Source organism: Pteropus vampyrus, unplaced genomic scaffold (genome assembly GCF_000151845.1).
Source record: "Pteropus vampyrus isolate Shadow unplaced genomic scaffold, Pvam_2.0 Scaffold250, whole genome shotgun sequence".
NCBI classification, from domain to species: domain Eukaryota; kingdom Metazoa; phylum Chordata; class Mammalia; order Chiroptera; family Pteropodidae; genus Pteropus; species Pteropus vampyrus.
This window is the reverse complement of record NW_011889031.1, coordinates 1,201,323-1,213,614: the sequence shown is the minus strand read 5'-3', so window position 1 is coordinate 1,213,614 and position 12,292 is coordinate 1,201,323. Positions and strand designations below refer to the sequence as shown.

General features: G+C 56.5%; 2 protein-coding genes across 2 annotated transcripts in view; both read right to left on the bottom strand.

Moving 5' to 3' along the window:
• DBP (D-box binding PAR bZIP transcription factor) overlaps nucleotides 1–742 on the bottom strand; it is a 6,079-nt gene extending 5,337 nt beyond the window's left edge. The window contains exon 1 of the mRNA XM_011374588.2: nucleotides 70–742. Within this exon, the coding sequence (XP_011372890.1) occupies nucleotides 70–208 (139 nt within the window). The 5' untranslated portion in view covers nucleotides 209–742. The remainder of the gene's footprint in view (nucleotides 1–69) is intronic.
• A 373-nt stretch (nucleotides 743–1,115) lies between these two features.
• CA11 (carbonic anhydrase 11) lies at nucleotides 1,116–6,472 on the bottom strand. Its single transcript, XM_011374587.2, has 9 exons — nucleotides 6,018–6,472; nucleotides 5,857–5,931; nucleotides 5,002–5,144; nucleotides 3,323–3,508; nucleotides 3,012–3,107; nucleotides 2,771–2,843; nucleotides 2,527–2,681; nucleotides 2,127–2,292; nucleotides 1,116–1,375 (listed from the first exon to the last, which is right to left on the bottom strand). Exons 1-9 carry the CDS (start codon nucleotides 6,082–6,084, stop codon nucleotides 1,350–1,352), a joined length of 987 nt encoding a protein of 328 aa, XP_011372889.1. The 5' UTR covers nucleotides 6,085–6,472; the 3' UTR covers nucleotides 1,116–1,349.
• Nucleotides 6,473–12,292: the final 5,820 nt, after the last annotated feature.

Below are 12,292 nucleotides of genomic sequence, written 5' to 3'. Positions count from 1 at the left end.
CTCCCTTAGCGCTGGAGTCCCTAAGGGAGTAGGATGTCTGAGTTGGGCGAGGTCGGGGCTAGAACTCACAGCTGGCTGGTTCTTTGGGCTTGCTGGTCCCCTGCAGAAGGCTCCGCAGCCCAAGCAGCGCTCCCCCGCCAGGGGGGGCCCCGGCCGGGCCGCCCAGCAGCAGGGGGACCGGGGTCCTGTCGCTCACAGGCCGCGACATCGCCGGGCACCTGCCCGCAGGCTCACGAGCTCATGGAGAGGCGAAGAGTTGGCCTGCCAGACGGCGGTACACTCCTGTGGTTTGGGCCAGCCAGAGTCTGCCCAGGGGCGGGCGAGCGTAGCTTGCAAGATTCCAGTATCCAGAACAGAGTAAATCCTAGGAGCGACGGGGATTTGCAGTCCTCGGTGCCGAAACGTGCAACTCTAGAGGGTCCCCGGAGACCATGCAGTCTGGGCGACGCGGGCTGATCAAACCAGGCGGTCAGCTCTTCGCAACCGAGGATTTAAGGGGACTCAAGAAGCTCCTTCTACAAGGTGGGCGAGCCTGGCTCTTGCAAATTCTGCAGCTCTCTCAACGGAAGGCGCTCTGCAATCTGCACCAAGAGGTGTGCACGGAGGGGCGGGGGAGGGGGCAGGAGGAGGCGGCCGCCTTGAGGCGTGGCCAAAGCAAACTTCTTTCGCGGAAAAAAAAAAAAAAAGCCAAACCAAAACACCCGACGCCACTGTGAGCACCCCTCCTCTCGGCCCCCGCCCGCCCTGCCCCTCCCGCCTCTTGGGCCATGCACCCCAGCCGCGTGCCTCCCTCGGGCTGAAAGTGCGGGCCAATCGCGTCCGGACCCCTCGAGACGCACAGCCAATGGGACCCCTGGATCCGCCAAGGTCCAGGAGGGCGCAGGAGGGGCTCAACGCGTGAAGTTGCATTGCTTTTTGATGGGAGGCGGGACCCTGACCTACATTTGCCCAATGGGAGACGGCGTTGGGGGCGGGACCGTGACCCAGTTCGAGCCAATGAAGCAGGCGGGAGGGGGAAGCACATGGCTCTGCGCGTGCTGCCTGACCCCCCCCGGACTGGGTAAGGGGGGGCGCGGGAAGAGGCTCCGCTTAAAGGAGCCGCATATCCAAATGACCGTTTGGGGTACCAGGAAGCCAAAAACCGAGTGATGGGGTTTAGGAAGTGGGAGATTGGTTTCTAGAAGAAAGCTACTATTCTGTAATACCCAAATGTTTCCCCTCCGCGCCTAAAATCAGACCACTGAGAAACAGGAAGTATTCTGTCCCTTTAATAGCTTTGTTTTGGGGGTGACTCCCCTCTCCTCGTGGGGAGGGTCGGGAAGGGCAGGCGCAATCCTCGATGGGGAGTCTCAGCGACCGTGGGGGGCACCATCCACTGTAAGACAGACGACACCGGTGGGACGCGTTAGTTTAGGGCACCACAGGATGGACTGTGCCGGCAACGGGGGGCTGGGCCGCGGAGGGCTCTGCCACTGGGAGGCTGAGAAGCGGGAACCGGAGTGTAGTAGGTTGAGAAGCTGGGGAAAATGGTCCGGCAGTGGGCCGACCCGCAGGGAGGCAGCAGGAGTGGAATAGGGACGTCCAGTTTCAGCATTAGGCTGAGCTACGCGAAGGTATTCTTGGAGGGGTCGGGACTGTACCATGGTGAGAAACCAGAAAGGTGGCCGTTTAGCTCACTGGGCTGAACCATGAGGAGGCAGTAGGAAGGGAAGGGGGTTGTACCATGTCGATTCTCAGCAAAGGTGGGGGCGATCGGATTATGGTACAGCCCAAATGTAGGGTATCCCACAAGGAAACAGGGAATGAATCCGGACTGTACCACTCTGGAAAGCCATCGTACTAGGAACCACGGACCACCGGGAAGCCAGGGGGCTCGGGTTATAGGCTAAGTTACAAGTTGCAAGCAGTGAAGAGGGAAGACAAATCATGGACCAGCAATGGTCTCCGGCGGGGAGGTGGATCGTAGCACATTAACACATAGGGAGGAGCGGGGAAGAGTGAGAATGTAGGAGGCTGGACCATATAGAAGCAGCAAAGGGTGGTAGGACTGTACCATACTGCACCATGGGGAAAGACATAGGCGGGTTAGACCAAGACGTGGAGGAGGGGTGCAGACTGGACCATACCATGCAGGCGGTAGTTGGGGCCTCGGCAGCGCCTCTCCGGGTGCCGGGGGTCCCTGTTGCCCCTCAAGGCCCTGTGGGCCAAGGGCTGCAGGGGCCGGCCGTTCCCGCTGAGGCTCTGGAAGATCTGGGATGGAGGATTCTGGCTCAGGAGTCTCAGGGAGTGCATCTGTCGCGGGAGGACAGTGGGAAACTGGGAGTGAATATGAATGGTCCTGGTGACGTCACGCAGGAAGTCCCGCCCCTGGGAGCGGGTAATAAGGGCCTTGGTCAGTCCCACCCCACCCACCCTCCAAGGTTATCTGACCCTCTCACCCCCTCCAGCTCCCAGTAAACTTGGGGAAGGAGGGTACATGAGGCAACGGTGGTAGCGGGGACAGAGGGGAGGCAGACCGGGGGTCACCTGGAGGGAGGTGATATTGAGGGCCCGGTCGACGAGGATCCAGGTGACAGTCTCCGAGCAGGGCGGGGTGCTAAGAGAGCCCTGATAGGTGATGAAGCCGAAGGATTCGGGGAATAGGAGCTCCAGGCTCAGGTCTTGAAGAAAGTAGGCATCATCTGCAGGTGTATTATGCCAGAGTGAGGAAGCGTGCCTCTCTTGAGCTCCCCTCCTGTGCACGCCCCCCACCAACGCACCGGGGACTCACTCTTGTAGGAGATGCGGGTGATGGTGTCGCGGTTCAGGAGGCGGCTGAGGAATGAGTTTGAGTTGCCAGCCACCTGTGTAGGGTTTGGAGGTGAGGAAGTAGGAACCCAGAAGTCCAAGCCCCCCATCCCTTCCTCGCCCAGGACCCAGGAGTCTGGGCCTCCCAGCCTCCCTCTTCCTCAGACCCCAGAGTTTTCCAGGTGCCCGGCCCCTCCCTCCCTCTGAATCCCGCTTGGGCTCACATTGACAAAGAGGCTGAGAATGGCCAGGCCATTGGGGCCTCGGGAGGCGGCGCTGAGGTTCCCGTAGAGTTCTTGGTTGAAGTGGATGAGCTGTACCTGGGAGGGGAGCACAGAGAGTGGGGTCCCCCAGCAGAAGGGGAGGAGAGAATGGGTGCAGCTCTGGGGTTCCCAAATCAGGTTAAGGACTAGTGCTCAGGGTGGGGGCGCAGTTACGTAGGGAGGATTCAGTGAGGCATTAAGAGGAGGGTGAGCTGGGAGGAGTCGGGTCTACTCAGGGCAGAGGTCAAGGGTCAGAGGTCAGGTGCCCCCACCTCAGCAGAGAAGCCCTGGTGGTTGATCTGGTGTTCAGAGCCGGCCCCATCACGTGCTCCAAACAGCAGCCGCAGCTCACTGAGTCGGTGGCTATAAAGGAGGGGACCCCCGGACACGTTGACCACGGGCCGGGGTGCGGGCAGGAACGAGACGTGGCGACCAGTGTTGTACAGGGTTCCCCGGAGCTGTGGGAGAGGTGGAAGCTGTCATAAGGACACAGAAAAGTCCTCTTTCCTCCCATGTCCACACCATTTCCGGCTTCCGACAATCCTTGAATCATTCGGCACAGTTTGAGCACCAACGTTCCAGGTTCTGTGCTGGTCCACAGTCGGCGCTCGATATTGATGAATTTACTTAATTAAATATTTATCGAGCTGTTACTACGTGCCATGGATGCCAGGAAGAGAACAGTGAACGAGTAGACAAAAATCCTAGGGCTCATGGAGCATATGTTCTAACTGGGGAGAGACACAATAAATACTGAATCACATAAGTAAGTCACTGCTTAATGAATTACATCCTGCGCTCATGCTGGGAAGAACTGGGAGCTCTGAGAAAGTGTGATGGGAAATCTGGCCTGGACGGGAGTGGAGGGGGAGGTCAGGAAAGACTTCCCCGAGGAGGTGACATTCGAATGGAGACCTGAAGGATAAGTAGGGGTTAGTTGCAAAGGACGAGGAAGACATTCCAGGAATAAAGAACAGCAAATGCTAAGGCCCTGAGATGGTCTGTTTTAGTGACAGCAAAAAGGCCAGCGGGACTAGAACCCAGTCGACAAAGGGGGGGACGGTGATGGGAACCAGATGGGCAACGAGGGGGTGTTTTGTATTTTCATTTAAATAACTGAATCTCTATAACACACTCGGCACAGTGCCGGGCACGTGGTACAGCCTATTACATGTTTGCTGTTATAACCTATTCTGATAGAAGGATTTTGAGCAGGAGAGCGGTCTGATCTGGTTTGTGTTTTTAAACATCTCTCCAGCTGTGGCGTGGAGAATGGGTTGCAGGAGGCAGAGAGGCGAGCCAGGGAGGAAGCGACGGCACCAGTCCAGGTGCAAGAGGACGATGGGGGCAGCGGAGGCGACGAGAAGGGAAAAGATTCGAATGATGTGGAGCAGGGAGACTAGAAAGGACAGAGACTGGAAATGGGAGTAAAGGAGAGAACGGGCTGGCGAACGGCTCCGAGGCTTTTAGCTGGGGCAGCCGAGTGAAGAAGGATGGTGTGGGCTCTTACAAGAAATGGCATTGCCGAGTGGGCAAGAGCGTGGATGCTGGGACCACGCTGTCTGGGTTCGAATCCCAGCGCGGGCGCTCTCTAGCTGCGTGACCTCAGGCAAGTAACCTAACCTTTCTGTGCCTCAGTTTCTTCATCCATAAAATAAGGGTAATCATAACACCTATTCGTAGGGTTACTCTGAGGATCGGAGGGCTTAGCAGGCTTTTAAGACAGTTCCTGACACAGGAAATGATCTGTTTTAACCACGGCTACTATGGAGATAGAGAGATGGGGAGCCATTTGTGGTAAGGGCAATCCATTTTGGAGTGGCAGGAGTCTCCTCTCCTCCGGCATGTACCCCTTCTTCCCCAAGGCTGGCCTCCCACCTCAGCACCCTACCCAGCCTCCGCTCATGCTCACCGCAGTGGATTCGGTAAGCCCTCCCTCCAGGCCCTTTACCTTCTCTCCCCCAGTGCTGAGCCTCAGTGGGGGCAGGAAGGGGTCATAAAGGACCCTCTTCAGCTCCACATCCACGGGGCTCTGCCTCTTCCCCACTGCACACAGACTCCAGGCTGCATTCACCAGCCCCCAGAAGGGAGGCCCTGGGGTGGGGGCAAGGTAGAGAGGAAAGAGTCAGAAATCGGGATCACAATCTTGGCATCTGCTGAGGAGGCTGTGGTCTGGACTTCTGGATCCCAGGACAGGAAGGGCTGGGGACCTGGACTCCTGGGAATGAGGGAGGAGGGATCCTAGAAGAATCTTGGGTCCTAGAAGAATCTTGGAGGAGTTTCCTAAGACCCCCAACACCTCCAAGCCTCTCCTCCATCAAACCCATCTTAAATGAAGTCATGGGGGAAGAAACTACAACTCCCAGCAGGCCCTAGGGCTGCCGGCCGCCCACTGCCCCAGAGCCCATGGGAGTTGTAGTTCTTTCCGACTCCCCTGCAGCTCAGCTGGATAATGAATGTACCGGGGAGAGGAGTTGCAAGAGAGGGCTGGACGAGGCGGGGGACGTAGCCACCGAAGCTCTGGTTCCCAGCAGAGCCAGGACCTGCCTGCCTCTTTCCCGGCAAACGCGCCCGCACACACACAGCCCTCCGCCCCCACACCCGCTTTCCTCCCACTCACTCCCCCACTCGCTGCTTGAAATGCGCATGGATAATGTCCCATGGTGAGCCGCTGGGGTTCAGAGGCTGGGCCGAACTCCTGAGGCAGGGAAGGAGGGGCTGGAACTCCCAGCGAGGAGAGGCTCCCCGGGACCCAGGAAGGAGCCACCCAGGGGCCCGGACGCCCGGGTCCCCGCCCCGGCTGCACCTGGCACGAAGTTTCCCTGGAGATTCTCCTTGTAACTCCACCAGTCCTCGGGGTCAGGTGCGGGTCCGATGTGAGCTGGGGAGAGAGCAGCCTGAGCCCTTCTCCTCGGCACCCCGCCCCTCTCCGCCCCCGGGGGCTCCCGCCCCGACGCCAGGCCTTACCTGCCGCCCCCAGCGCAGCCCAGAGAACCAGCACGCGAGGGGCGCTCAGACGAGCTGCACCCTCCATGCCCGGGAGGCCTCTGGGCGACCCCTTCCCAGTGCCCGGCCCCCCTCTCTCTGCTGTCCCCTCTCCTGTCTGTGGGACCCTGTTCCTCCAGGACTTCCAGCCTCCCTCTCCTCCCCACCGGGGACCGAACACCCCAACCCACTCTTGTCTCCCGGCTCTGTGCCTCTCCTTCTCCCCGCCCGGCCCTCCAGTCTCCCTCTGCCTCCCGATCTTTCCACTCCTCTCTCTGCCTTCTGCTTCTCCCGGGGTCACCTCTTGGTCCCTAATCCACACCCCCTTTGGGCTCTCTTTGCATTGAGCTTTCCCAAGCCGCCTAACTCCATGTCTCCATTGTGCTCCCCTCACCTCCTCCTCCTCCCTCTCTCCCTCCTCTGCTCCTGCTTCTCTCTCTCCCGCTTCACCTCCTCTCTCTCTCTCTACCTCTCTAAGCTCCTCTCTCTCTCCCCTTTATCTCTCGCCACCTCCTCCTCTCCTGCCTCTTCTGTTTCCGTCTCTCTCATCCCTTCCTCCCTCCTCCCTCTCCTCTCTCTCTATTTAATTTTTTTGTGGATGTTGTGGGGGGGGGCGGGTGCTCTCACAGCAGAGAACATTCCTAGGGCCAGTGTGTGTGTGTGTGTGTGTGGCCAGAGGGGAAGGATGGAGGGGTCATTGGGGGCTGGTCACCAGCTCCCTGCCGCACTGGGGCCAAGGGGGCGCGGGTGGCCCGGACACCTGGGGCTGGAGCTGGCACTTCCCATCCTCCGCAGAAGGGGGGAGGGGGGACGCTTAAGGTGGAGCTGGGAGAGGCCTCACAAGTCTGCGTGCTCAAGGCCGTGCTGGGGAGGATCCGGGGTCCCCCAGCTCTCGGGAACCCAGGCTGGAGCGTGTACCAGCGTCTGCAGCCCCCGCCCAGTGTTCCCCTCCGGTCTCCACCAGGGGCTGCCTTAACCTGACTGGGGGATCCCCTGGGAGATTGGGGTGCGGTGTGGGCCGCTGACCAGGAGGGGGAGGCAGAGACCTGGAGAGAGAGAGAGAGAGAGAGAGAGAGAGAGAGAGAGAGAGAGAGAGAGAGAGAGAGAACGTGGTGCGGGGGAGGAGGAGCCAGGAAGGCCCCAGCGAGAGAGCGGGAGGTGAGGTTGGAAGATGCAGAGGCTCCTCGAAGAGAAAGGGAGCCTGAGATGGATGCGGGGAGACGTCTATCCCCGTAGGCTAGGGACGGGAGGGCCGGCGGCGGGGCAGGAGGGAGCGAGACAGAGACACATATTGAGCGAGACATACGGAGAGAGATGTTGAGAGAGAGAGAGAGAGAGAGAGAGAGACCCAGAATGAGGGGAAGAGATACAAAATGGGCTACAGATGGAGGCAGAGAAAAGATACAGAGGCACACAGAGAGACAAACATAGAGACACACGCTTAGGGACAGAAGCAGAGAGAGACTCACCTGGCAGGTGGGAGATGGAAGAACAAGATGCCAGGTGGGGGCAGTGGGGACAGACAGAAATAGAAAAGAGATCCAAAAACAGAGACACAGAAACACGCACCTAGAGCTACGGACAGACCCGGAGAGGAGAAAGAGGCAGACCCACGTGCACTCTGTAAATAGAGACGCTCGTGCAGAGAAAGAGATCTCGACGAGGAGGACCAGATGGCAGAGACAGAGAGACCCAGGTAGAGAGAGAGAGACCCGGAAACAGACCAACTGACCTATAAGGAGGGACTGTGCGGAGTCGGAAGGACAGAGGCATTCGAGGACCTAGAGATGGAGGGAGACAGAGACAGCCAGGGGGAGGCAGAATTGGAGACAGACAGAAAGCACAAGAAAGAAAGTATGTTTCAATTATCCATTGCCACATACCAACCCTAACACTTAGTGGCTTAACGCAACAGATTTATTGTCTCACAGTTTCTGAGGGGCAGGGATTTTGGAACGGTCTGGCTGGGCGGTTCTGGCTCAGAGTCCCTCAGGCTCTGGACAAGGGCTGCACTCATCTGAAGGCGTGACTGGGGCTGTAAGACCCACTTCCAAGCTTACCTACGGGGTAGTGGGCAAGAGACCTCAGCTCTTTGCTACAGGGGCCTCTCTATAGGGCGCTTGAGTGTTCTCACAACATGGCCACCAGCTTCTCCCACAGTGAACGATTGATTGGAGAGAGAGAGAGAGAGAGAGAGAGAGAGAGAGAGAGAGAGAGAGAGAAATAAAGAGAAAGAGGTGTCTTACATGACCTCATCTCCAAAGTGACACGTCATCACTTTATTCTTTTCATTGGAAGCAAGTCACTAAGTCCAGGCCACACTCAAAGTGAGAGATTAGGCTCCTTTCTTGCAGGGAAGAGTATTAAAGAATTTGTGGGCTCATTTTGAAACCATCACAGTTCGGGGGAGGGAAGAGACAGAGCGATGGAGAGAAATAGACCCTTCAATACCTGTGAGGCTTTGAGGTTGGTAAGACACACAGAAATGTGCGGGAGAGACACTGGAAGACAGTAGTCGTGATGATGATGATGATGATGATGATGATGATGATGATGATGAAGACGACAATGACGGCAATGACAGCCAGCACATAAAGCATCTACTACCTGCCAGGCAAAGTTGTGAGCATAACGATGAACTAACTCACTCATAGTAATCCTCACAGCTCCCCTATGAAGCAGAAACTATTATTATCCCATCGATGAAGACACCAAGTCAGAGGGTATAAGTGATTTGCCCAGAGTTACAGTTAAAAAGTGTAGACGCAGGGAAGAGAAGCAAAGAAAAGATGGATGGAGAAAACCTGGAGGCTTCATTTCAACCCTCAAAGCTGCTCCAAGAGGTGGGGGTTTGGGGGTGGCAGTACTCAGAAAGAACACTGAATCTCAGAGACGGAAGTGGCTCACCCAAGACGTAGTGGGTTGAATGGGTGCCCCCACCACCACCAAAAAAAGATGTCCATCTAGTACCTGCAAATGGACCTTATTTAGCAAAAGTGTTTTCGCCGGTGTCATTAAGCTAGTGATGTTGAGAGGAGATCGTCCTCTGTTATCCAGGTGGACCCTCGATTCAATCACAAGAGTCCTCGTAAGAGAAAGACAGAAAGGAGAGTCAAGACGGAGGAGATGGCGATGGAAGGCAGAGTTTGAGTGACGCAGCCTCGAGGCGAGGAGCATCTGGACCCACAGGAAGCTGGAAGGGGCAAGGAGGGCCCCAAGAGCCTTCGGTCGCACTGTGGCCCTGCTGACCTTGATTTTGAACTTCTGGCGTCCAGAACTATAAGAAAATAAGTATCTGTTGTTTTAAGCCACACAGTTTATGGTAATATTTTTATGGCAGCCAACCCCAGAAGCGTGTGGAAACGAGAAAAATATGGAATTCGTCAAGGGCAGGGACAGTGGAGGAACCAGAGCTCCATGGGGAGGGAAAGACAAGAGCAGGAAGGGCAGGCTCGACCTACAGTTCGGCTCTCCTCCTTCAGGAAGCCCTCCCTGATGCCCCGGGCTGGGTCAGCACCTGCCGCGGACATTCCCAATGCCTGTGCTACCTCCGGTAGAGCACAGGTCTCACCAGAGGGGGACTGGGTGTCCCTGTGTGTCCTCCCTCAGGGGCCAGGCCTGAACCGTCTCTGGATCCCCAGCATCACTCCACACAGGGCACACGGGGGTCCTCAAGAGATAAACTGGGCATGAAGATGCTAAGATGCTCCTGATGTCTCTCCCTAGAGATTCTGCCCCCCTCCCAACTGGCTGGGAGACACTTGAATTTTCTGCAAGGCCCAGGGAGGGCCTCACCTCCTCCGGGAAGTCTTCCTTGATCTCCCAGGCTGGGTCCTGTGCTGTCTCCCTTGTCACACAGCGCACCAGATGTGACTGGACCTAGGTGTCTCCCCTACCCAACCCTCCCAGATTGGGACCCCTCGGGGGGCAAGTCCTGGCTCTGGCTCAAGTCTCGGTCCTGGCATTTCCCAGGAAGACCTCAGGACAATACGTTGAACGAAAGAATGAGCGAGTGAATGAAGTAAAATATAGAGACTGTCGCACTCAGAAACGGGTTAAAACAATTATTTTTTTGCATGAGGCTTAAGAGGAAGGCTTCCTGGTGTAGGAGATATTTTCCTGACTCTCTTTCTGTCCCCATAGCTCTAGCCCCGGCTCGGACCTCATCTTCTCCCACCAGTGTCCTCTCCCCAGAGTTGTAGTTAGAAAGTGGCCGAGCAGGGAAACGACACAGGGCCCGGCCTGGGAGTTCAGGGAAGACTTCCTGGAGGAGGTGAGCCTCTCGCTGCCCCTCAGCCTCCCTCCCCCTCCAGTCCACCTTCCACGGACTCCAGGGGGCCTATCTCAAAGCTCTTAGCACCCTTGGACAAAGTCCCCACCCCTCGGCCTTTCTCGTCATGGCCAAATCTTCCTTCTGTCCTTCTAGACCTACCTCAGACGTCACCTCCTCTGAGAGAAGTTGCCAAGAAGGCAACTGACCTCCAGGCTGGGTTCTGGACTCTCTCGCTGAATCGAGCCACCTCGACGATTGTCCATGTAACTGTTGGTCACACAGGGCTGACTCTGCCCCTCCCCCGCTCCAAGACCTCCCATGCCACCCCAGTGGGAAACATGTCCCAGTCCTCGGCCTGGCCTGAGAGGGCCCCATGCCCTGGCCACCACCAATCCAGCCTCGCCTCTGCTCTCCCACCACACCAGACCCTCTGGCCTCTGGACCTTTGCACAAACGGTCGCCTCTAACTGGGGCTCCCTTTCCCAGTTGTCTGCTGGACACGTTCCTACTCGGATTCATATGTAGTTCAGGAGTCTGCTCTCTCAGGAAGCCATCAGCAATGCCGAGGTGGGCAGGGGGCCTCCTCTGCGCTCCAGAAGCCACCTGTGCTGCCTCCGTAACAGCGCACAGTCTGGGCTCCGTGCCCGGCGGCGGAGGGAATGGCCGGGCCGGAAGTGGGTCCCAGATGTGGATTTCACGCTTATTCGTCTCGGGCGCTGGGAACAAAGTTGGGGTCATGAGGAACATATGGGGCTTGCCCGCTCCTCTCTTTCATCTCCCACCTCCCCGGCCCCCCGTGGGAGGCAGTGGGGACGGGACTCTCCAGGCTCGGGTGGTTCCCACAGCCTCTCTTGGCCTCTTCACCCCTCTTTCCCTCTTCTCGACTCCCACTCCCTCGGGGAGCCCAGCCAAGTCCTCTCGATCTGTGTTCTAGCCTCTTCGGGGGGGAGGTATGGCCACTGGGCATTTAAAGAAAGAGGACAAACCAAATGGTCCTCACTCTGTGCGGGACACTGTTCTAAACCCGTGACATACACACATTAACTCATTTAATCCTGACAATATGCCCTGTGAGCTCCTTCCTGTTATTGCCATCGTCATCCTCATTTTACAGATGAAAAATATCTGTGATCTTCACGAAAATGGTGTCCGGAGGCGAGCCATCCAGTAGGACTTCCCACAGTGGTGCAAATGTTCTGCTTTGTCCAATATGCTAGTCACCGGCCACTTGAAATGTGGCTAATGTGACTGAGAAACTGAGTGTTAAATTTGATTTGATTTTAATTAATTTAAATTTAAATGCGGCTACTGTACTGGACAGCTCGCCTCTGGAGGACTAAGTCTGAATGCCAGCTACTTGCTGTGTGATGGTTGCTTAGATTCCTCGCTTCTCTGAGCTGGTTTCTTCATCGAAGAGGTGGTTAAGAATTCTGGGTTGGAATCGCTGCCCTCACCCTAAGGTGTAGCCCCACAGGAACCTCGATTTCTTTATCTGTATATGTGAATAGTCACAGGAACCATGTATTCAGTCAACAAATATTTGCAGAGTATTATATTCCAGGGGCTACAGTAATAGCACGGAACAGAACAAACACAACTCCAAGGTCAAAGCAGCAGGAGGTGGGGCGGAATGCTATAGCCACTCATCAACTACTTCCAATTTTAGCCTCTATTTCCCAGAAATGACAAAAAGCTGCTCTGCCTGACACCGCATCCTGTCATAGCATACTCTGGATTCTGACTGGCTGAGGGTCTGACATAAAGCCACGTAAACTATTTTTCCCAAATATCCTTTCTCTTCCCTTTCCTTGATAGTAAAACATTCCTATTTAGTTGGGTCCAAGATAGTCCAGAATTAAAGGCTCTATTTCCATCCTTTCTTGCAGCTAAATGCGGTCATGTGACTAACTTCCTGCCAATGAAAACAAAAGGATTGTGTAGCAGCTTTGGGAAAACATCCTTAGGTCAGCTGGATGGACCTTTT

Bases quoted from the DNA above. Each gene is read 5' to 3' on its own strand.
- CA11 (XM_011374587.2), bottom strand. From the start codon at position 6,084: ATGGAGGGTGCAGCTCGTCTGAGCGCCCCTCGCGTGCTGGTTCTCTGG. The intron at 3,509-5,001 runs GTAAAGGGCCTG...CCTCTCCCACAG, and splicing joins TCAGCACTGGGGGAGAGAAG to CTCCGGGGAACCCTGTACAA. The intron at 3,108-3,322 runs GTGGGGGCACCT...CTCCCCTCCCAG, and splicing joins ACCAGGGCTTCTCTGCTGAG to GTACAGCTCATCCACTTCAA.